General features: G+C 41.9%; 1 protein-coding gene across 1 annotated transcript in view; it reads right to left on the minus strand.

Annotated features, from left to right (window-relative positions):
* LOC133616908 (neural cell adhesion molecule L1-like protein) overlaps positions 1–24,475 on the minus strand; it is a 161,900-nt gene that overhangs the window by 86,063 nt on the left and 51,362 nt on the right. The window contains exons 17-23 of the mRNA XM_061976487.1: positions 24,172–24,369; positions 23,875–23,945; positions 23,583–23,805; positions 18,110–18,225; positions 12,437–12,641; positions 11,948–12,070; positions 1,139–1,321 (exon numbers count right to left, since the gene is read on the minus strand). Coding sequence (XP_061832471.1) covers positions 1,139–1,321; positions 11,948–12,070; positions 12,437–12,641; positions 18,110–18,225; positions 23,583–23,805; positions 23,875–23,945; positions 24,172–24,369 — 1,119 coding nt within the window. The remainder of the gene's footprint in view (positions 1–1,138; positions 1,322–11,947; positions 12,071–12,436; positions 12,642–18,109; positions 18,226–23,582; positions 23,806–23,874; positions 23,946–24,171; positions 24,370–24,475) is intronic.

The following is a 24,475-nucleotide window of genomic DNA, read 5'->3' on the forward strand; positions in this document are numbered from 1 at the left end:
GTTGGTGAATCTTTTGCAATTTGTTCAATGAACAATGGAGACAGCAAAGAAGAAAGCTGTAGGTGGGAAGCGGTGTATCGCGGCAGGTGTTGTGCCGGATAACGCACCCCCGCCGTAGAAGGCACCCCTTGACTGTTGTTCCGGATAACACAGCCGGTGTTTCATTGTTTACATTCCCGGAAGATGACAGTCAAGCTTTATCATTGGCCTGTGGAGAACTGGGACAACAGAGACTCTTACCAGGAGGACTTTGAGTTGGATACGCAGACGCGGTACCGTGAGTACGCATGCAGCTGCGGCTTCCAAACATTTGATTGCTTGCCCGTACGTGCGTGCCGCTATGTGCATGTCACGTACATAACTTTGGGGACTTTGGGGGAATATATGTGCTGTATGAACTTTGGGGAGGTGAACGGTACTTTGGGCTGAGGAATTGAGTGTGTTGTGCAGGTGTTTGAGTTGTATTGGCGGGTTATATGGACGGGAGGGGGGAGGTGTTTGTTATGCGGTATTAATTTGTGGCATATTAAATATAAGCCTGGTTGTGTTGTGGCTAATAGAGTATATATATGTATTGTGTTTATTTACTGTTTTAGTCATTCCCAGCTGAATATCAGGTCCCACCCACCTCTCACAGCATCTTCCCTATCTGAATCGCTCCCACTGCCCTCTAGTCCTTCACTCTCACTTTCCTCATCCACGAATCTTTCATCCTCGCTCAAATTAATGGGGTAATCGTCACTTTCTCGGTCCGAATCGCTCTCGCTGCTGGTGGCCATGATTGTAAACAATGTGCAGATGTGAGGAGCTCCACAACCTGTGACGTCACACGCATATCGTATGCTACTTCCGGTACAGGCAAGGCTTTTTTATCAGCGACCAAAAGTTGCGAACTTTATCGTCGATGTTCTCTACTAAATCCTTTCAGCAAAAATATGGCAATATCGCAAAATGATCAAGTATGACACATAGAATGGACCTGCTATCCCCGTTTAAATAAGAAAATCGCATTTCAGTAGGCCTTTAAGAACACGTCATGAATTTGAATGGACTCCTTTTAGGAAATCACTTAGGAAGAAAGATATGAGGAAAAGTTAGGAACTTATTGCTGAATGGGGCCCACTGGCCCTGGACTTACGTGCTGGAGTGACAGTGCTGCTCTCTTGCGCCAGTGGAGGTCCACACCCGACTCGAGTGCAGGCACTGAGGTGGAAGAGGTAGAGGCTGCCCTCTTCTAGGCCCTTCAGCTGCCAGTGGGTGGTGTCGGCCCCGCTGATGTTCAACTCCCGGGTAGCGAGCACCTCCATCGTGGTTTCGTTAACTACAAGAGAGATGTCACGTCAGTTCACGTGGGTCGGGGAGGACGGACGGACGTGTGAGAAGCCACCAGCGCTCTTGTATGTTAATAGAACAGCAATGCAATGGGGGTCAGTGGTCGGGGGAGGATGAAGAGATGTCATGTTTACTCGTGCGGAAAGCAAATGTCGCAGAAACATGCCATGACAGGTGAGCTGAGCAGGAATACATTAAACGGGGAGTGAAGAGGGAGATGAGGAGGAGGAGGAATTATAAAAGTGGATAAACAAAGCAGTGAAAGCTAGAAACGCAGAAGAAAGAAGCAAAGATTTGCATAAAAAGTGGAGGCGGAGGGAAGGAAGTGTGAATATAGGGGCAATCAGGAGCAGCCGAACATATCACCCAACATGCATTATAGATCAAAGTGCAGTGTGTGTGTGTGTGTGTGTGTGTGTGTGTGTGTGTGTGTGTGAACGTAGAAAGCAACACGTTCCTCGTGTAGCTGCCTGTGTGTCCATGCTAATCTTGCAATACAGGTAAAGGGTGATGCTAAACTAAACCACAACGACGCCGCTTTTGGAAGTTTTCATGCGCTGATGAACGCCTTCGGGCCAGTCACTGACAAATGTAGACGTGCGGAGTGGGTTTGCGTGTAATGTTTTATTGGCAGCAACTTTTGTGATGTCCTGGAGCTTCTGACACATATCACTGCTGCAGAGACTGACGTTGATTTGGGAATTGGCAAAAAACAGAGGAGAGCGAGGGTAGTGTGTTGAAGACGAGGCCACACACGTCTTTGACGTCAGCCAACAAAAGTGTAAAAAGATGGCACAGCCTCTTGAATATTTTCAATGCCTATGTAGAGGCTGTCTTCTGTTGGGGGAAAAAAAACAAAAAAACTTGAGCGTTGGGGAAAGAGGGCGGGGGGCTTGAGGATGGAAAAGGAGGCAGAAGCAGCCCAGACATGAACGATTGTTCGGGGAAAAGTATCTGCAGGCTTGGAGGATGTGAGTTGTTAAGACACAACCCCCCTACTCCCAAGAAGTCATCACTGCTGTATGTGGTGGTGGGCTTACTTCAGAACTAAACACTGCCATCTAGTGCCTGATATTAACACATACACATGAAGAAGAGGGCATGTGAGGCTCTCTGTTCTTGTAATTTCCATACAAATACCACATAGGGCTCCAATTTCTTTGTCGTCATCTTCAATCGTTTGTCTTGGGAGAAATGTCCTTCTTCAAGTTTGCAAGTATGTCAAGCTTCCAGTTTCTATTTCTCTCCTCCGAGTGGGCGTGACTGGTTTAAGGCAGACATTTTTTTTCTTGGAGCATTTACAGTACGGATGAGCACATTAGATGCTGCCTAGCAACACACGGCCACGCAGGAAAAATAATCTTAGCAATTTTGTCTAGTCTTTTCACCACCGTAAATAGAATAGAAATCCAACCTTATACGTGCCACATTTTTCTGCACGTCCTTGTATGCTCATTTAGTAATGAACACAATGCGTCACAAAAACTCAGAAAAGCAATATGTGACACATAATGTTGATTTAAAAACTCCCAGTGGGTTGCAGTGTGCAGAGAGTAGGCCGCAGCCTGGCATTAACGCTAAGTGGTTGTTTAGGGCCCCAACCTTTATAGGGGGGCCACATGATCATCTCCTGGGCTTCGGTAAAGATTTATGAGGTGAGAAAAGAACAGTAAAAATATGATGAATCTATTTGTAGAAGCATTGGAGAGAGTTATGTTTAAGTTTCACTTCGGTATTCCACAGCACATAACTGTGGTGCGTTCAAGAAACCTTGCTTCAAGTACTCCGAAGCATCATTAGTTTTTAAAGATAGGGGAGGCTTAAACCCCAGTAGATACACTAATATGAATAAAAAATAATACAATAATAATGATGTATTATTTTGCAGCTGAGTGTGAAGCGACTGGGATGAGAATCAGCACCTCCAAGTCCGAGTCCATGGTTCTCGCCCGGAAAAGGGTGGAGTGCCATCTCCGGGTTGGGGAGGAGATCTTGCCCCAAGTGGAGGAGTTCAAGTACCTCGGAGTCTTGTTCACGAGTGAGGGAAGAGTGGATCGTGAGATCGACAGGCGGATCGGTACGGCGTCTTCAGTAATGCGGACGCTGTATCGATCCGTTGTGGTGAAGAAGGAGCTGAGCCGGAAGGCAAAGCTCTCAATTTACCGGTCGATCTACGTTCCCATCCTCACCTACGGTCATGAGCTTTGGGTTATGACCGAAAGGACAAGATCACGGGTACAAGCGGCTGAAATGAGTTTCCTCCGCCGGGTGGCGGGGCTCTCCCTTAGAGATAGGGTGAGAAGCTCTGTCATCCGGGGGGAGCTCAAAGTAAAGCCGCTGCTCCTCCACATCGAGAAGAGCCAGATGAGGTGGTTCGGGCATCTGGTCAGGATGCCACCCGAACGCCTCCCTAGGAAGGTGTTTAGGGCACGTCCGACCGGTAGGAGGCTGCGGGGAAGACCCAGGACACGTTGGGAAGACTATGTCTCCCGGCTGGCCTGGGAACGCCTTGGGGTCCCACAGGAAGAGCTGGACGAAGTGGCTGGGGAGAGGGAAGTCTGGGCTTCCCTGCTTAGGCTGCTTCCCCCGCGACCCGACCTCAGATAAGCAGAAGAAGATGGATGGGATGGATGGATGGAACTATCCACTAATTAAAATCATGCATGAATCAGCTAATTGCTACTTTACACTATAAAGTAAAGAGAAATTGACATATTTATAATTATATTTAAGTGAATCATGACAGGTTGTATCATTATTACAAATCACATTCTGGGTAATTTGTTGATACTCTTTTGTAAGAAAAAAAAAAAAAAAAAAAAAAAAATTTTTTTTTAATACACCAAATATTTTAGGGGCATTTAAGGTTATTTTAGGGTGCCTTTACCTCCCCGAACAAGGCCTAATAATGCCACTCTTTTCAACGCTTGATAAAAAACCGTATTGATCAAACAAAGACATCAATATTTAATTATTGTGGGGTTTCTGATTATGGAGTGCACCATCTACTGCGCTTCCGAGTTCTCACGTTGTAGTCTGACAGTCTGAGTTTTAAACCTGCAAGAAGGAACTGGTTTACAATTACATCATCTATATTTGTTAATCTCATTTTAAAAAAGTCAAAAATCTAATCAAGTCTTTTGCATGTGTTTTAAAAGTCTAATTTTATCCAAGTCAAGTCAATAATTTGTTGTGTGTGTATGTGGGGTGGTGACAGACGGTTTAGTGGGGGTTCCTAAGAAATCTAAAAATAATAATTGTCCTGGTATATTGCTTTTCCTTTCAGTGTTTCTTCCTGTGTTATGGTTTGTTCTGCAGTGACTTTACCCCTGCTTCTGAGCGCTATTCTCCTCATCTGTCCCTGGTTGGCAATTAGGATGCTCACCTGTCCCCATACTTGCCAACCCTCCCGGATTTTCCGGGAGACTCCCGAAATTCAGTGCCTATCCCGAAAGCCTCCCGGGACAAATTTTCTCCCGAAAATCTCCCGGAATTCAGGCGGACCTGAGTGACGTGTCGACAGCCTGTTTTCACGTCCGCTTTCCCACAATATAAACAGCGTGTCTGCCCAATCACGTTATAACTGTAGAATGATCGAGGGCGAATTCTTGGTTTCTTACGTGAGGTTTATTGTTAGGCAGTTTCATTAACGTCCTCCCAGCGCGGTAACAACACACAACAACAGCAGTCACGTTTCCGTCTACCGTAAAGCAGTCCGTCTGCCGTAAACAGCAATGTTGTGACACTCTTAAACAGGACAATACTGCCATCTACTTTGCATGCATATATGACAATAACATCTACAGCTTTTAGAGAGTGCAGTGCACAACTGCGCACACAACAAGGAGACGAAGCAGAATGCATCATCAGAGAGGGTGTTCAGCATGGTTAGAAAAATAGTGACAGAAAATAGAACAAGGATGGACAATTCAACCCTTAACTCAACAATGAGTAGTTGAGTGTTATGTGTGTGTATATGTGTAAGTAAATGAACACTGAAAGTCAAGTATTTCTTATATATATATATATGAAATACTTGACTTTGTGAATTCTAGCTGTAAATATACTCCTCCCCTCTTAACCACGCCCCTAACCACCACCTCCCGGAATCGGAGGTCTCAAGGTTGGCAAGTATGCCTGTCCCTGACTGCCAATCAGAAGGGTTTATATACCAATGACACCTGCCTCTGGACACTGGTTAATTATTTTTTGTATGCCACGGTGAATGATTGTCTACCTGAGTTCTTGCACAACTGGTGTTATTTTTGCCTGCTGTTGCTAAAAAAAAATGGACCATTCACCGACACATTGCTTGCTGTGTTTCCATCCTGAGGTCACGCTAACCATCGCAATGGTAAATCAATTATATTAAAGACCAAAAGGGGGCCTCAAACACAATTGTGTGTGTGTGTGTGTGTGTGTGTGTGTGTGTGTGTATGTGTGTCCCTTCCAGTGTTGGGACTAACGCGTTACAAAGTAACGCGTTACTGTAACGCCGTTAGTTTCGGCGGTAACTAGTAATCTAACGCGTTATTTTTTTTTATTCAGTAATTTAGTTACCGTTACTACATGATGCGTTACTGCGTTATTTTACGTTACTTTTGATGTAGTATCGGCTAGAAACAGAAGCGCTGCGGTGTCGTTCTTCTGAATCTTCCTCTGTCACAAGCCGGAGAGAAGAAAAGAGGCGCGGTCTATGTGTGTGGGGTGGGGTGGGGGGTGGGGGGGCGGGGAGGGGAGGTTTGATCCGCGGTTTGATATATGAAACAACAAAAAAAAGTTGTTGGCACGTTCAGTCCACACACAGCGTGGTCATGGCGAGCGCAATAACGGAGGAGCTTGAACGCCCAGCGCCATTGAATCGGTGTGTTTATAAGTGCAGATTCGGTTGTGCAAAACGAGGGTTTTAAACACATGCTGAACGTGCTTGAACCACGTTACGACATCCCGTCGCACACCCACTTCAGCAATAAGATTGTGCCAGATCTTTATGAGCAGGAGAAGAAAAAAGTTGTGGATGAACTATCCCGAGCATCATCTGTTGCGCTCATGACAGACGGGTGGACGTCCAGCGGAACTATAAGCGCTCACTTCATCACAGCAGACTGGGAGATGAGAAGACACGCCCCCTCTACGAGAGTCACCTTGTGCAGGTACTGACACAAGCAGTGGAGGAATGGAAGATAAAGATATCCCAGTCACACGTGATAATGCCAAAAATCAAATAATTACAGAGAATGAGGCAGGACTGGGACCACAGACAGGTGCTTTGCACGTGTAGTGAATTTGGCATCACAGAAGGGAATCTCAGTCAATAGGATGGAGCGCCTCTTTGGGAGGATCAGGAAGGTTTCTTACTTCCACCCAAGCACAACAGCTGCTCATGTGCTTAAGACAAAGCAAGAAATGCTAAAGCTGCCTGCTCATACATGATGTCCCAATGAGGTGGAACTCCACTTATGATATGTTGGAGCAGCAGGCATCTATATACTCTGCATTGACCCACAACACCCTGAAGACAAATGTCACCCTGTCTGATGATGATGTGAGAGTGGCAGATGAGGTCCTCTAGGTGCTTAAACCCCTCAAAAGTGTTACATCTCTACTGAGCACTGAAACTTCACCATCTGTGTCAATGATCCTGCCACTGAAAACAAGGATTCTACAATCCATGGCTCCAAGTGTGGAAGACAGCAGCATCACTCCAGATGTCAGGCTTTATTTCACTACCTATGTTTCAAGGAAGATGATGTTTCTTCTTATGTTGCACTTAAACTTGTTTTTTATTAATGGTCATTGGTCCAAGTTTAAAGAAAGGAGGAATGCCTTTTTATGTTGCACTGTTTTTCATTAATTATGTTAAAAGGAAAATAAAAATGCATGTCAAGTTGATCAACAGATTGTATTATTCTCCAGTGCAATAACAGTATTGAAATGAAGGCAAAAAGGGCATTAATGGGAGCTTTAAAAAAAAAAAGAAGAAAAAAAGAAGTAACTAAATAGTTACTTTTCACAGTAACGCATTACTTTTTGGTGTAAGTAACTGAGTTAGTAACTGAGTTACTTTTGAAATAAAGTAACTAGTAACTGTAACTAGTTACTGGTTTTCAGTAACTAACCCAACACTGGTCCCTTCTTGAGACATCAAGAGGGAAAAGTACCTTCCATATGAGGAACGGTGAACAAGTTAGGATCGAAATCATGGTGCAAATGCGGAAAACCATTGCATCTAATAGAGAATGTCTCATTTGCAGCCCTGGTGGTGAAATCTATCAAAATTAGGGTGGTCCCAAAAAGGAGGGATTTTTCAAATGGACTGTGTGTCAACATATGAAATAACAAGTGTGTTTGAAAATGTTAAGTTCTCCCCCTCAGGCCAACATATATAATAACAAGTGTGTGTAAGAAATTGAAATGTGCCCCCTTTGGCCAAAATTAATAAAAACAAATAAAACAAATATGTATATAGAGACATGGCGTGATTGGGAGAGTGGCCATGCCAGCAACCTTAGGTTTCCTGGTTCGATCCCCAGCTTCTACCAACCTAGTCACGTCCGTTGTGTCCTTGAGCAAGACACTTCACCCTTGCTCCTGATGGGTCGTGGTCAGCTCCCGCCATCAGTGTGTGAATGTGTGTGTGAATGGGTGAATGTGGAAATAGTGTCAAAGTGCATTAAGTACATTAAGTCAGTATAAGTGAAGTGTGAAGTGAATTATATTTATATAGCGCTTTTCTCGAGTGACTCAAAGCGCTTTTACATAGTGAAACCCAATATCTAAGTTACATTTAAACCAGTGTTGAGTTGAGTTGAGTTTGAGTTTATTTCGAACATGCAAGTATACAAAATGATACATCACAATCTCCAGTTTCTCTTTTCAACATGTTCGAAAAGGAGTAGGAAGAAGCAGAGCTTATTTAATCCTACCCCTTTTCTTTTACATAACAGTTGCTAAAACATTTGTTCACTTCCTGTTCTCAATTTATTCACAATATACTCCATAAGTAATCACAATAAAATAAGTAAATAAATGATAATTGGTGAAGTAAGTTACATTTCATATGTTGAGATAAGTAAGATTATTTTGTGAGTGAAAGAATGAAAGAATGGATGAGTTAAAAAATTCAGAATGTTTATCATGGTTCTTCTTTTTTGTACTTTGTAAACACTTTAAGTTTGAAGAGTTTCTTGAAGTGGATCATATTAGTACATTGTTTGATTGCTTTGCTTAATCCATTCCATAATTTAATTCCACATACTGATATACTGAAGGTCTTAAGTGTTGTACGTGCATACAAATGTTTTAAATTACATTTCTCCCTAAGATTATATTTCTCCTCTTTTTTTGAGAAGAATTGTTGTATATTCTTGGGTAGCAGGTTATAGTTTGCTTTGTGTATAATTTTAGCTGTTTGCAAATTCACTATGTCGTAGAATTTCAGTATCTTTGATTCAATAAATAAAGGATTTGTGTGTTCTCTATATCCAACATTATGTATTATTCTAACTGATCTTTTTTGTAACACCGTTAATGAATGAAGTGTACTTTTGTAATTATTTCCCCATATTTCTGCACAATAACTCAGATATGGTAACACTAGTGAGCAGTAAAGAATATGAAGTGATTTTTTGTCTAGAACATGTTTTGCTTTATTAATTATTGACGTGTTTCTTGCTACTTTATGTTGTATATTTTTTACGTGAGATTTCCAGTTCAATTTATCATCAATCATTATACCAAGAAATTTGGTTTCATTTACTCTTTCAATTTCTATTCCGTCTATTTGTATTTGTGTTTGACTTTCTCTTCTACTGTTACCAAATAGCATTATTTTAGTTTTACTGAGATTCAACGATAGTCTGTTTTTGTCAAACCATCTTTTTAATTTGTTAATTTCTTCTGTTATTATTTGTAGTATCTTCTGTGTGTTCTCTCCTGAACAAAACGCTGTTGTATCATCCGCAAATAATACTAACTTTAAATATTTTGTAACTTTACAAATGTCATTTATATATAGATTGAATAATTTAGGTCCTAGTATTGATCCCTGAGGTACACCACAGGATATATTTAGCGTTGTAGAGGTGTGTTCGCCTACCTTCACGTATTGTTTCCTGTTCATTAGATAACTTCTTATCCAGTTTAAGACTAACCCTCTGATGCCATATCGTTCTAGTTTTTTGATTAAAATATTGTGATTAATTGTGTCAAATGCTTTAGTTAGATCCATAAAAACTGCTGCCGCACATTTTTTATTATCTATAGCATTGGTAATTTCTTCTGTAATTTCAATTAAAGCCATCGAAGTTGAAACATTAGCTCTGTATCCATATTGATTTTCTTCGAGTATTCTATTTTTATTTATGAAACTCTCTAATCTGTTATTGAACAGTTTTTCAGTGATTTTAGAAAATTGTGGAAGTAAGGAAACAGGTCTATAATTTGTAAATTGATGTTTGTCGCCAGTCTTGTAAATTGGTGCAACTTTAGCTATTTTCATTTTGTTTGGAAATGTACCTGTTTGAAATGATAGGTTACTAATATACATTAATGGTCCTGAGATCTCTTCAATAACCTTTTTTATCATTTCCATATCAATTTCATTACAATCAGTTGAAGTCTTAGATTTACATTTTTTCACGATTGTAACTATTTCCTCCTGTGTCACATTACTGAGGAACATGGAGTTGGGATTTCGCTCTATGGTATCATTAAAGTCCTCAATTGAAACTGGGTCTGGAATCCTTTCTTCCAATTTTGGTCCAATATTTACAAAATAATTATTGAAGCTTTCAACTACTTCCTTTATGTTGTCATTTTTTTTATTTCCGTCTAAGACGTATTGAGGGTAGTCCCTCTTAGTGCCATTTTTAATAATGCTATTGAGGATGCCCCATGTTGCTCTCATATTAGTTTTGTTCTTGTCCAATAATTCACTGTAATATTCTTTTCTACATAATCGTAGTATGTATGTTAACTAGTTTTTATACTTTTTGTACTTAATTTCTGCCTCTGTAGTTCTTTGTGCTATAAATTTCCTATATAGTGTATTCTTCTTCTTACAAGCATTTTTTAATCCTTTTGTCATCCATGGTTGATTATTCTTTCTCTGCTTATTACTGAGTTGTATCCATGGACAATGTTTGTTCTTCTTACAAGCATTTTTTAATCCTTTTGTCATCCATGGTTGATTATTCTTTCTCTGCTTATTACTGAGTTGTATCCATGGACAATGTTTGTTATAAAGTATTATGAACTTGTTTAAGAAATGTTCATATGCTTCATCAACCTCATTTTCATTGTACACATTGTCCCAATCTTGCTTTTGTAGCTCAATTTTGAAAGCAATCATCCTCTTCTCTGTGCACAGTCTTCGAAATGTCCTTTTGTCTTCCATGTTCTTCTTGTAGTTTCCATCATTAATTGTAAAAACTGGCAGATGATCACTAACATCGGTTATAAGTAGACCACTTGTAGTGTTATTATCAATATCATTGGTAAAAATATTATCAATAAGCGTGGCACAGTGTCCTGTAATTCTGCTTGGCTTTGTGATTTTAGGATATAAACTGATGCTGTACATTGTATCAATGAAGTCTTCAATGGACTTTTGCTTGTTAGGGTTCAATAAGTCAATATTAAAGTCACCACATAAGAAAATTATTCTTTGACCATTGTCCATGTAAGTAGCCTTGATCCATTCTTCAGATGTTTCTATACTTGACTTAGGTAATCTATATATACAACATACACACATATGCAACTGTATGGACCAATGTGGGTGGCACTGGGAGCAGGTGGGTACAGTGTCTTGCCCAAGGACACGACGGCAGTGACTAGGATGGCGGAAGCGGGGATCGAACCTGGAACCCTCAAGTTGCTGGCACGGCCACTCTACCAACTGAGCTATACCGCCCCATTTACCATTTACCATTTGAAGTGAAGTGAATTATATTTATATAGCGCTTTTCTCTAGTGACTCAAAGCGCTTTTACATAGTGAAACCCAATATCTTAGTTACATTTAAACCAGTGTGAGTGGCACTGGGAGCAGGTGGGTAAAGTGTCTTGCCCAAGGACACAACGGCAGTGACTAGGATGGCGGGAGCGGGGATCGAACCTGCAACCCTAAAGTTGCTGGCACGGCTGCTCTATCAACTGAGCTATCCATCCATCCATTTTCTACCGCTTATTCCCTTCGGGGTCGCGGGGGGCGCTGGAGCCTATCTCAGCTACAATCGGGCGGAAGGCGGCGTACACCCTGGACAAGTCGCCACCTCATCGCAGACCAACTGAGCTATACCGCCCCAAACAATAACTTGAAGTAAATAATGAAGATTGAAAACCAATTACAAACAAAAAATTCCTCCCAAAAAACTTAACTAAAAACTTACGCTTTTTATATTTGCATAGTATGTATATATTATTAACGTTGTAAATAAAAATCTTTATATTTCGAGATTAGGTGGTCCTAAAGAGGTAGGCATTTTTCGGAGGTCTCAAGTAGGTAACAAATATAAGATTGTGTGTGTGTGTGTGTGTGTGTGTGTGTGTGTGTGTGTGTGTGTGTGTGTGTGTGTGTGTGTGTGTGTGTGTGTGTGTGTGTGTATACTTACTTAGGTGGTACTGCAGGTGGTAGCCAGTGAGGACGCCATTTGCCACAAGTGGTGGCCCCCATACCAAGAGGACAGAGTCTTTCCGGGCATTAGAGGTGGTCAGAATGGGCACCTGCTCAGGAACTGTGAAAAAGCCAATTATCTTCTTTAATAAGATGCAGGCTATGTAGCACATTTATTACCGTATTTACTGCGTAACCAAATGAGCTCTGTCCCCTAACAGGTTTATAAGAGTCTCATGTTGCTACTTCCTTACAGTATTTAATGACTATCTCTCACGCTGTCTTGCTTTAAAGCAGAATCATCTCCCTACCTATTAAATATAATGAGATTTGCTCAAAAACACAGTATGAATCCCCATCTGTTAGTTGTTGTTGCCTCTTAGTTTTTTTTTTGATGTACTCTCACAGGTGAATAGGCAGAGAGTGTATGAGGAGCACCTGAGTGTCAGGTACTGTGTCTATATATAGCTGGGTGTCAACACCTCACCTCCTTCGGGAGTGTTGAAGGTGACCGGGTCACTGCTAGGCCCATTTCCCTTCTTGTTGAAGACGTTGACAGTGAGCGTATACTCGGAGAAAGGTTCAAGGCCGGGCACAATGGCGTGAGTTCTCTTCCCAGGGAAGGACAGCGATTGATGTTCATCCAAGATTTTGTCGGGATTCAGAAAATTTCGCTTCCTCAGCCAGTGAACCTAAGCAGATACAACATTTTTAGAAGGGAGGCTTGTCTTTATTTAGCAAGCTCCTTTTGCCTATCATTCACAATCCTTATGTAACACAAGCATACAAACGTTGGTAACACTTTAGTATGGGCAACATATGAACCATTAATTAGTTGCTTATTAACAGGCAAATTAGTAACATGTTGGCTGTTAATTAGTCATTTTTAAGTACGTATTAAGTACTTAGTAATGCCTTATTATGCATGGCCTTATTATACAACCAGTAAGCCATTAAAGGCCTACTGAAATGAATTTTTTTTATTTAAACGGGGATAGCAGATCCATTCTATGTGTCATACTTGATCATTTTGCGATATTGCCATATTTTTGCTGAAAGGATTTAATAGAGAACATCGACGATAAAGTTTGCAACTTTTGGTCGCTGATAAAAAAAAGCCTTGCCTGTACCGGAAGTAGCGTGACGTCACAAGTTGAAAGTCTCCTCACATTTGTCCATTGTTTACACCAGCAGCGAGAGTGATTCGGACCGAGAAAGCGACGATTACCCCATTAATTTGAGCGAGGATGAAAGATTTGTGGATGAAAAACGTGAGAGTGAAGGATTAGAGTGCAGTGCAGGACGTATCTTTTTTTCGCTCTGACCGTAACTTAGGTACAAGGGCTCATTGGATTCCACACTCTCTCTTTTTTCTATTGTGGATCACGGATTTGTATTTTAAACCACCTCGGATACTAAATCCTCTTGAAAATGAGTCGAGAACGCAAAATGGACATTCACAGTGACTTTTATCTCCACGACAATACATTGGTGAAGCACTTTAGCTACGGAGCTAACGTGATTGCATCGGGCTTAACTGCAGATAGAAACAAAATAAATAATCCCCTGACTGGAAGGATTGACATAAAATCAACCATACTATTAAACCAGGGACCTGTAACTACACGGTTAATGCTTTCTAGCCTGGCAAAGCTTAATAATGCTGTTGCTAACATTGAATCTAACTTAGCTACGGACCTCGACAGAGCTATGCTAAAAACATTAGCTCTCCACCTACGACAGCTCTCATCTGCTCATCAACACCGAAGCTCACCTGCGTTTCAGCGATCGACGGAGCGACGAAGGACTTCACCCGATCATCGATGCGGTCGGCGGCTAGCGTCGGATAGCGCGTCTGGTATCCAAGTCAAAGTCCTCCTGGTTGTGTTGCTGTAGCCAGACGCTAATACACCGATCGCACCTCCAGGTTTGTTCTTTGCAGTCTCCATTGTTCATTAAACAAATTGCAAAAGATTCACCAACACAGATGTCCAGAATACTGTAGAATTTAGCGATGAAAAAAGACGATTTAAGCTGGCGACCGACCTATTCCAAAATGTCTGTTTCAACTATTGACGTCATGTGCATACGTCATCATACATAGACGTTTTCAACCGGAAGTTTACCGGGAAATTTAAAATTGCACTTTTTAAGTTAACCCGGCCGTATTGGTATGTGTTGCAATGTTAAGATTTCATCATTGATATATAAACTATCAGACTGCGTGGTCGGTAGTAGTGGGTTTCAGTAGGCCTTTAACTAAGAGTCTTCCCTAACCCTAACCCCAACCCTAACCCTACCCCTAACCCTTACCCTAACCCTATGTTAATAAGCAACTAATTAATGGTTCATATCTTCCCCATACTAAAGTGTTACCCAAAAGTTGCTTCTTTTTTTATGCATTCTAATTAGGGCAAAAGTCAGCTTACAATGGAACCTATATGAGTCGCTCTATTCTGCCTTAAAAGTGCCACCCCCAAAAAACACCCAAAACACCTCCACCAAGGTTGTGTATATACATGCTGTAAGTGTATATCCAGCCATCCATCTTCCGCTTAACCGAAGTTGGGTCGCAGAAGCCCAGACTTTCCTCTCCCCATCTACTTGTTTCAACTCTTCACGGGGGATCCCGAGGCGTTCTCAGGCCAGCTGGGAGACACTGTCTCTCCACCGTGTACCGGGTCTACCCCGTAGTCCCCTATCAGTCGGACAAGCCCTAAACACCTCCCCAGGGAGGTGTTCGGGGGGCATTCTGACCAGATGCCCGAACCACCTTATCTGGCTCCTCTCGACGTGAAGGAGCAGGGGCTTTACTCTGAGCTCCTCCCGAATGACAGAGCTTCTCACCCTATCACTAAGGCATTACAACTTCTCAACTTAGGGCAGGGTCTCCTCCCCAACCCGTAGATGGCACTCCATCCTTTTCCGGGCGAGAACCATGGACTCGGAATTGGAAGTGCTGATTTTCATCCCAGTCCGTTTAACACTCAGCTGCGAACCGATCCAGTGAGAGCTGAAGATCTTGTTCAGATGAAGCCAGCAGGACCACATCATCTGCAAATAGGAGAGATCTAATCCTGCAGCCACCAAACCGGATCCCTTCAATGCCCCGACTACGCCTAGAAATTATGTCCATAAAAGCTGTAAACAAAATCGGTGACAAAGGGCAGCCCTGGCGGAGTCCAACCCCCACTGGAAACGGGTCCGACTTACTGCCGGCAAGTATATATTTAATGTAGTGAACTAGTGTAATATAGTCAGTGATGTGCGGTCACTAGAGGCAGGTGAGGAAAGAAAAAAAATGTAAAAAGAAAAAAAAAAAATTAAATTGTTATATGTATTTAGTGATTATACTATAAAGTTATTTTCCATTTAACTTCACCAGTTTTAGATTATTTGTATTCAAAATCGCTGAATTTTCACATTTGCCGTTCAAATACTGAGAAGAGACGGTGCGGTGATCAGCAGCCAGTTGAGGCACGTCACTCAGTTGTGCCTCAACATGGATTGCGGACTCGGCTAACTGCTGGCCTGCTGTGCAGTGAGACCGTATTGCTATATGAACTATATTATACATTTCCATAGTTTAGTTACACTAGCTGAGGTATATAATGTACAGTGTATTTTGTCACCAACTGTATGTGTGTAAAGTATTTCTTGTGCTGAGCAATCATAAAACTGCTGCGAAGACGCACTGTGTGGGGCTCGCAGTAATCCCGCCTCCTGGTGCCGGTTAATGCACCCCCGCCGCAGAATGCACCCCTCGACGGGAGCGCCACACCAACCAAAGCCCACACCCAAACCCTCCACGTGCAAGACTGAATCCACCCAAAAAAAGTCACTTAACAAGAAGCCAAAAAGTGCAAAAACAACAATGCTCGCGCCGGAGGAGCCGTGAACGAATGCAGGGACATAACATTAGGTACACCTGCAGACTGCAGCACGGATTTCATATTTCATTCATTCACAACTCCTCCAACACGGACACCACTGTTCCCGCACTAATAAGTAAAGGTAAGACCATAATAACGTTTTTTTAATTAAGTGTGCTTTTTTGTGTGCTACAGTTTGTATGTGTAAAGTTAAAGTTAAGTTAAAAGTACCAATGATTGTCACACACACACACTAAGTGTGGTGAAATGTGTCCTCTGCATTTGACCCATCCCTTGATCACCCCCTGGGAGGTGAGGGGAGCAGTGGGCAGCAGTGGCGCCGCGCCCGGGAATTATTTTTGGTGATTTAACCCCCAATTCCAACCCTTGATGCTGGTATGAGCTTTTAAACATAACCCGTTAACTGCTGCCAATCAAATGGTGAATAAGATACTCTTTAGGGTTCAGATGCTTATAAATCTGACTGTGATGAAGTCAGTGCCTCACCAGCCATGAACCTCACCGCACGTCACTGAATATAGTGTAGTGTAATATTGATTGCTCATGTTATGTATACGGCGGCGCATTATTTTCACAAACGCATCATCCCTTAGAGATAGGGTGAGAACCTCTGTCATCCGGGAGGAGCTCAAAGTAAAGCCGCTGCTCCTCCACATTGAGAGGAGCCAGATAAGGCGGTTCGGGCATCTGGTCAGGATGCCACCCGAACGCCTCCCTCGGGAGGTGTTTAGGGCACGTCCGACCGGTAGGAGGCCACGGGGAAGACCCAGGACACGTTTCCCTACTTTTCGGGGGATTTTATTGAAGTATATAAAATTTCCCTGAAGAGCAGGGAAACCTGCGAATCAGGCTTGTAGGGATGAAATAGCCGCTGTGTTTTTTACTGACCTAACGTATATGCCACTCTACCGCGGTATTGAGCTGTATAATGGATAAACCACAGAAACCTTGACTATATATATATATATATATATATATATATATATATATATATATATATATATATAAAACATATATATTATATTATATTCTGATCGCGATGATATCAGCTTATTGATGGGAGAATGCATTTTTAGACAATATGATTTGTCTGAGGGAAGCACGGTGGAAGAGGGGTTAGTGCGTCTGCCTCACATCATGAAGGTCCTGAGTTGTCTTGGGTTCAATTTCTGTGTGGAGTTTGCATGTTCTCCCCGTGACTGCGTGGGTTCCCTCCGGGTACTCCGGCTTCCTCCCACCTCCAAAGACATGCACCTGGAGATAGGTTGATTGGCAACACTAAATTGGCCCTAGTGTGTGAATGTTGTCTGTCTATCTGTGTTGGCCCTGCGATGAGGTGGCGACTTGTCCAGGGTTTACCCCGCCTTCCGTACGATTGTAGCTGAGATAGGCTCCAGAGCCCCCCCGCGACCCCAGAAGGGAATAAGCGGTAGAAAATGGATGGATGGATGGATTTGTCTGAGCGGCTAGGAGACACCGAGAGTAACAAGCGGTAGAAAATGGATTAGAAAGGACAGATTTAATAAAATATAAAATAATAATAATAATGTATGTATTTATTTTTTATTTGGGAACAGGTGGGTACCATGATTGGGTATAAAAGTCGATTCCATGAAATGCTCAGTCATTCACAAACAAGGATGGGGCAAGGGTCACCACTTTGTCAACAAATGCGTGAGCAAATTGTTGAACAGTTTAAGAAAAACCTTTCTCAACCAGCTTTTGCAAGGAATTTAGGGATTTCACCATCTACGGTCCGTAATATCATCAAAGGGTTCAGAGAATCTGGAAATCACTGCACGTAAGCAGCTAAGCCTGTGACCTTCGATCCCTCAGGCTGTACTGCATCAACAAGCGACATCAGTGTGTAAAGGATATCACCACATGGGCTCAGGAACACTTCAGAAATAATAATTTATATATATATATATTTTTTTTTTTATTTTTTTAATTTTGGACGATGGAGTTTGGGGAGCCCTGCTATAAATGTATACCTTTTTAGGTGACTTTTAACGGACTTAATTGAAATATGAAATCTGAGGTAGACATGATGTGTGGGCCTTCTAAAAATTACCATAATTTGCTGGCAAATGAGAAAAAAAAATCTGTTAGTGTAAGATACGGTAAATGTTTCCAAATAACCACCGAGTTATCATTCTTGTTATAAATTATGAAATAAAGAATGTGAGCACATCTTCTTCGATTCTCACCAAGTTCAGCATTCCTGCACACGAACCGTTGCTGCAAAGTGTTTGATGAAAACTTACATGGTACCCCCTGAGGTGACCTCTCACAGTGGCGGGCGGAACGGGGTTCCAGCTTACTCTCAGAACAGTCGTGTTCATCACCTCCACTGCAATATCCCGTGGAGCTGCGGTGGGAACTGCAGGACACACGCAAGGAGGGGTCACGGAACTCCGCAGAGACTTTGCAGAGTCTCAACACAACAGCCAAAGCTTGCAGAGTCTTTATCAACATTATAACTTCTGTGAAAGAATGTCAGTGAGCTGGAAAATTATTGGGAATAATGCTGGCACTAAATATAACATGAACAGGCACGTATATTTAAAATTTTCATTTCCCAGTTTAATTTAGTCAAGGGAAGAAAAAAAAAACATCAAACATGAGCTGAAAAAGAACTCTACATATTTTCTGCTCTACGTGGAAGCAGGAGAGGATTGAAGCAAAGCAGACACTAGAAGCAGCCGCATCGCGCCTCAGTCGGCCTACGCATCGTGATCTATTAAAGGTCGCACAGATTCTGAGACAGAAGCATACATTTCAGATCTCGGCTCTACTAAAGGTTATTTGCCACCTGCTGCACTGGAGGGCGGGAGAGAAGCCACTACTGCACAGGCAAAAAGGGGGGTAAAAAAGGAAAATAACTTAACCTGACACATTTTCCCGAAGACAATGCCGAAAGACAACTGAAGAAAGGGTGGGGCAATGATTACACAAAAAAAAAAATATTGTGGATATATTTAGGCTTCAGGGTAAAGGAGGACAGAGTTGAGAACATCAAGATTTGACAGGATTGGACATTTGACTACATTTCTCTGATCAGTTATGGGGAACTTTAGAAATTGATATATTTGATTGATTGATTGAGAAGTTTATTGACATCTTAAAGAATTGAATCCATGTAATGCTTTAAAAAGGCAAATGGATGGCACACAAAGCCAAAAGGCTTGTTTCCATTGTGGTCCATTAAATATTCATCACATTTGATACATTCAATAATAATATATATATAACCTGTAACATGTATATTTAAAAATATAAGTTAAAAAAAAAAACACACTTCTGATCATTAATATTATATTAAAACAATACTGTAAACAACTTCAGTAGTTTTTATAAAGTAATATAATGTACAGCATTATGCCTGGAGAGCAGACTTCTACGGTATCTCTTTTGAGCTGCTTATCCGTCAAACACGTCATCAGCAGCTTCTCCATATTTTCATGGGTAAATGACCAAGGTTGAAAAAGTATTTCCATGCCCTTGGCAGGCGTGATCGACTCATCCTACTGTATGGTACAGACTAAACCTACTGCTTCACCAAGTCGTCCACATGCACATATCATAAATGTTTTTCTGTTATTTAGTTTTTCAATTCATATTAGCTTCTTCTTAGCACTCTCCTTCACACTCACTTTCTTCATTCCCATTGTTCGACGAAAAAGTTATCTTTCTAGTAGGGTTGTCCTAATACTAATATTTTGCTACATGTACGGCTTTTCTAGATATAGGGGATCACAAAAAAATGACAATATTGGCTTTAATTTAACAAAAAAATATTTAGGATACATTAAACATGTGTTTTTTATTGCAATTAAAGAAAAAATGGGGATACTTATTGAACATACTAGAAAATTTGAAGCAAATGGGTTACAAAGTCTGCAAATTTGGCTGCTGACGTATGCAGTAAAAATTGTGTAATTTCCCATCGTATTATTTTGTCAAAATTATGAGGGACAATCAGTAGAAAATGTATTATTTTATATTTGTTCATTTATTGTTAATATTTGGTTATTTTGTGTTTGAACACGTTCTATCTACACTTCTGATGAAATGTAAGAAGCACCTATTTTTCTTATGTTTGGATACTTTACATAAGTTTTGGGTATCGATCCAATACCAAGTAGTTACAGGGTCATACATTGGTCATATTTAAAGTCCTCATTTGTCCTGAGACTTATTTCCTGAGTTTATAAACATAATAGAAACTTTAAAAAAATGAAATTCAGATTTTGTGATGGTAAAAATATTGATGTAATCATTATACTATCGACAAGATACGGCTCTTGTTCTTGATATCGTTACAATTGATTTATGTGCAGAGCCACCCTTTTGTTTACTTTCAAGAGCGCTAGCTTGCTGTTAGCGGTTAGCTAGTGTATTTTTATTTGGTGTGTAGTGAAGCATGTTTAGCTATTCCTTGTCCTGCAGTGATGATAATTGCAAGAAACATAGTTTATTTGACACCATGGAGCCGAGGATTAGTGATTTAGAAGTAGCTGAAACACTACGAACAGACGTTAGCCGCGAGCTAGCTATGTTTTAAAGCACTGCTTGTGGAGCAGCGCTGCAGTGTTTATAGTTTCCACCTTCATTGTCAGGTTTAAAACCAAAATACGTCCATTCGCCCTCGTCTGTCTCCACATTTTCTGCTTGCAAGTGCTGTGTGTGCGTGTGTTGACTGACATGCAACGTTTTTTTTTATGCCAGCATTGTCACGGCACATTATGTAGATGAAAAAAAAAAAGTACTGGTATTTTTCAAAGGCATTATAATACCTTTTTTGATTCATTAGTACTGTGGTACTTTGTAAGTACCGGTATAATTTAAAACCCCTATTTTGTAGTGAGACACCGGATGTTCAGGTCGGATCTTACTGTTTCACTGCCACATTCACTAGGCCAACTAGCGGTGGGGATGCTCGTAACCAAAATGTTTGGTCGCAGCCTATAGCAGAACAATTAGCTGAGAGACGGTTTGTATACCAATCAACTTGTGTACTGGGACACTGGTAAGCAGTGGTACCACTGTATTGAGGAGTTTCTGTTGCGTGGGTGTAGCTCAACTTCACAGAGCGGATGTAATGTTCTTCTTCTTTAGAAGTCGTTGAAGCTGAATAATCAGAGTGCAGTACCAACCTGCAACCAGCAGAGGCACTGCTTTCCCTTAACTGCTTGAAGACGTGATAACTCAACAATCAATCTCATAGTATTAATAAGTTATCATTAAATGATCCATCCATTTTGTACCGCTTGTCCCTTTTGGGCTCTCGGGGGGTGCTGGAGCCTATGTCAGCTGCATTCGGGCGGTAGGCGGTGTACACCCTGGATTAGTCACCATATGATAAGAAAACTAAATTTATGTTGTTTAGTGGTGCAAGGACAAATTGTGAAGCAAAATTAAAAGTAAATCAAGTGGAAATTGATAGGGGCAGCACAGTGGAAGAGGGGTTAGTGCATCTGCTTCACAATACGAAGGTCCTGAGTAGTCTTGGGTTCAATCCCGGGCTCGCGATCTTTCTGTGTGGAGTTTGCATGTCCTCCCCGTGACTGCGTGGGTTCCCTCCGGGTACTCCAGCTTCCTCCCACTTCCAAAGACATGCACCTGGGGATAAGTTGATTGGCAACACTAAATTGGCCCTAGTGTGTGGATGTGAGTGTGAATGTTGTCTGTCTATCTGTGTTGGCCCTGCGATGAGGTGGCGACTTGTCCAGGGTGTACCCCACCTTCCGCCCGATTGTAGCTGAGATAGGCTCCAGCGCCCCCTGCGACCCCAAAGGGAATAAGCAGTAGAAAATGGATGGATGGATGGAAATTGATAGAGTATATGAAACGAAATTTTTGGGAATAATAGTTGATCATAAATTATGTCGGACACCGCATATTGAATATATAAAGGGAAAAATATCCAAATCCATTGCTATTATTTATAAAGTAAGACACACGCTGAATAAGAAATGTCTGCATAAGTTATATTATTCTTTTATTTTTTCATATTTAACATTGAGTTGAAGTTTGGGGAAATGTTTATAAAACAAACATAGACCCAATAATTAAACTTCAACAAAGGGTCATTAGAATAATACACAAAGCGTGCTACTTTGAACCTACCAATTCATTGTTCATAAGTTCTAATGTGTTAACATTTTCAGATATTCTGTTTTTAAAAACAATGGAAATTATGTTTCGAGTCGAGAACAACAGCCTTCCAGCTTGTACTCTTAGGTGATTTAAATTAACAGGAGAAAAATATAATTTATGGGTGGTATTGATTTTTGAAATAGGTAAAGTAAGAACAAATATAAAATACAAATGTATTTCAGTTTTAGGAGTTAAATGGTGGCACAAGCTCAGTGATGAGTTGAAGACATGTAGTTCTTTGTTAAGGTTTAAGAAAGCCTTGAAAGGTGAAATAACGGAACATTATAAAATATAGCAACAATTACTTTCCATCCATCCATCCATCCGTCTTCTTCCGCTTATCCGAGGTCGTTCGCGGGGGGCAGCAGCCTAAGCAGGGAAGCCCAGACTTCCCTCTCCCCAGCCACTTTGTCCAGCTCTTCCTGTGGGACCCCGAGGCGTTCCCAGGCCAGCCGGGAGACAGAGTCTTCCCAACGTGTCCTGGGTCTTCCCCGCGGCCTCCTACCGGTCGGACGTGCCCTAAACACCTCCCTAGAGAGGCGTTCGGGTGGCATCCTGACCAGATGCCCGAACCACCTCATCTGGCTCCTCTCAATGTGGAGGAGCAGCGGCTTTACTTTGAGCTCCCCCCCAGATGGCAGAGCTTCTCACCCTATCTCTAAGGGAGAGCCCCGCCACCTGGCGGAGGAAACTCATTGCGGCCACTTGTACCCGTGATCTTGTCCTTTCGGTCATAACCCAAAGCTCATGACCATAGGTGAGGATGGGAACGTAGATCGACCGGTAAATTGAGAGCTTTGCCTTCCGGCTCAGCTCCTTCTTCACCACAACAGATCGATACAGCGTCCGCATTACTGAAGACGCCGCACCGATCCGCCTGTCGCTCTCACGATCCACTCTTCCCTCACTCGTGAACAAGACTCCGAGGTACTTGAACTCCTCCATTTGGGGCAAGATCTCCTCCCCAACCCGGAGATGGCACTCCACCCTTTTCCGGGCGAGAACCATGGACTCGGACTTCTTACTATCTTACTTTCATCCCATTGATTTTTTGAACGTTGATGTTCCAGGCAATCTAATTTTCAGTGAATGTATAGGATAGGCAAATATAAGCCTTGGCTTCAGCCTATTCCTTTTTTGGTCATTCTTTTTCTTTTCTTTTTGTGTGTGAATGTGTATGATTGTGAATATGTATAATCTGTGATGTTAAATTGATCACACAAAATGGTTGATTATATGACTGAAATAAACTAATTTCATTCATTCATTCAATTGACTTGATGGATTCATTGTTTCTTACGCCCACCCAGAGCTCTGCAAATACCATGCAACCTCTTCCTTACGAGATGTGAGCAGCACAGGCGGGGACATCAGCGCTTACATCTAGCATCACGGTGGTTTGACGCAAAATAGCATGAGTGTGATTAATTGTATCTCGGAATGTCCACAATAAATATGCAATAAGCCATAGTTGTCATATCAATGTTTGCTTTTCAAAGAACTATGCACATTTTAGTTCTGTTATGTGATGAATGACACTTAAAAAGGTAAGTTGGATCATTATTTCCTGTCACTCACCATCTTCTCCAGAGTAACCTGTCACAATTTTTGGCTCCGGTCCCCAGCCATGGCTGTTCCTGCTCCGAATTTTGATCTCATACGGAATGTACGTGGACGTGTTGCTCACAACGAAGGAGTGCCTTTTGACCAGGTTTTCCGACCAGGTGTCATCCACATCGAGTTTCCTGTAGCTCACCTTGTACTCCAGGCCGGGGCCATTTTGTTCCACGGGTAACAGTGGCTACAGAGAGATCAATGCCGTTTGTAGAAATATTTTCACAGTATGTTTGCATGTTCAACAATGTCTTACCTCCCAGCCAATATCCATTTGGTGAGGAACATGGCCGTGGATTTTGATGTTTTCTGGGTTCCTATCGGGTGCTTTAAGGAGATTTGTAAAAACAGTTTGATTGTTGGATCCTGAATATTGCACAACTTGTTGATGTTAATCAAGGACTTTGAACCTTTTCAAAACTATCTACAAGCTCCCTGCCTGGAAATTATGTTTCAATCTGGCCTGGCCCACACATTTTAAGAAGAACTGAAAACTTCCTCTATATTACACCACAGCAGGAAGCATGAATTAAAGCGAGCGAGTGGGTCTCACCAGCTGGAGGGGTTTTGTAGCGCTCAGTGGGCTCACTGGGGGGCCCAGGTCCAACAGCGTTGACGGCGTACACTCTGAACTGGTAGTTAAGATGTCCGTGTAGCGCCAGCTCGACTGTTGCCTGGTTACCGGGGACTTTGTGTAGCTCCTTCCACTTCCCCGGCTCCCACTGACTCTCCTCATACTCCACAATGAATTCTGTATTCATGCAGAAGATCAAGGTCGTGCACATTTAATCATCATCATCACAAGCACTCACGCACACTCCTTTGAACTTCTGAAAGCACACTATAAGCATCCTATT

Source organism: Nerophis lumbriciformis, linkage group LG01 (genome assembly GCF_033978685.3).
Source record: "Nerophis lumbriciformis linkage group LG01, RoL_Nlum_v2.1, whole genome shotgun sequence".
Taxonomy (NCBI): Eukaryota; Metazoa; Chordata; class Actinopteri; order Syngnathiformes; family Syngnathidae; genus Nerophis; species Nerophis lumbriciformis.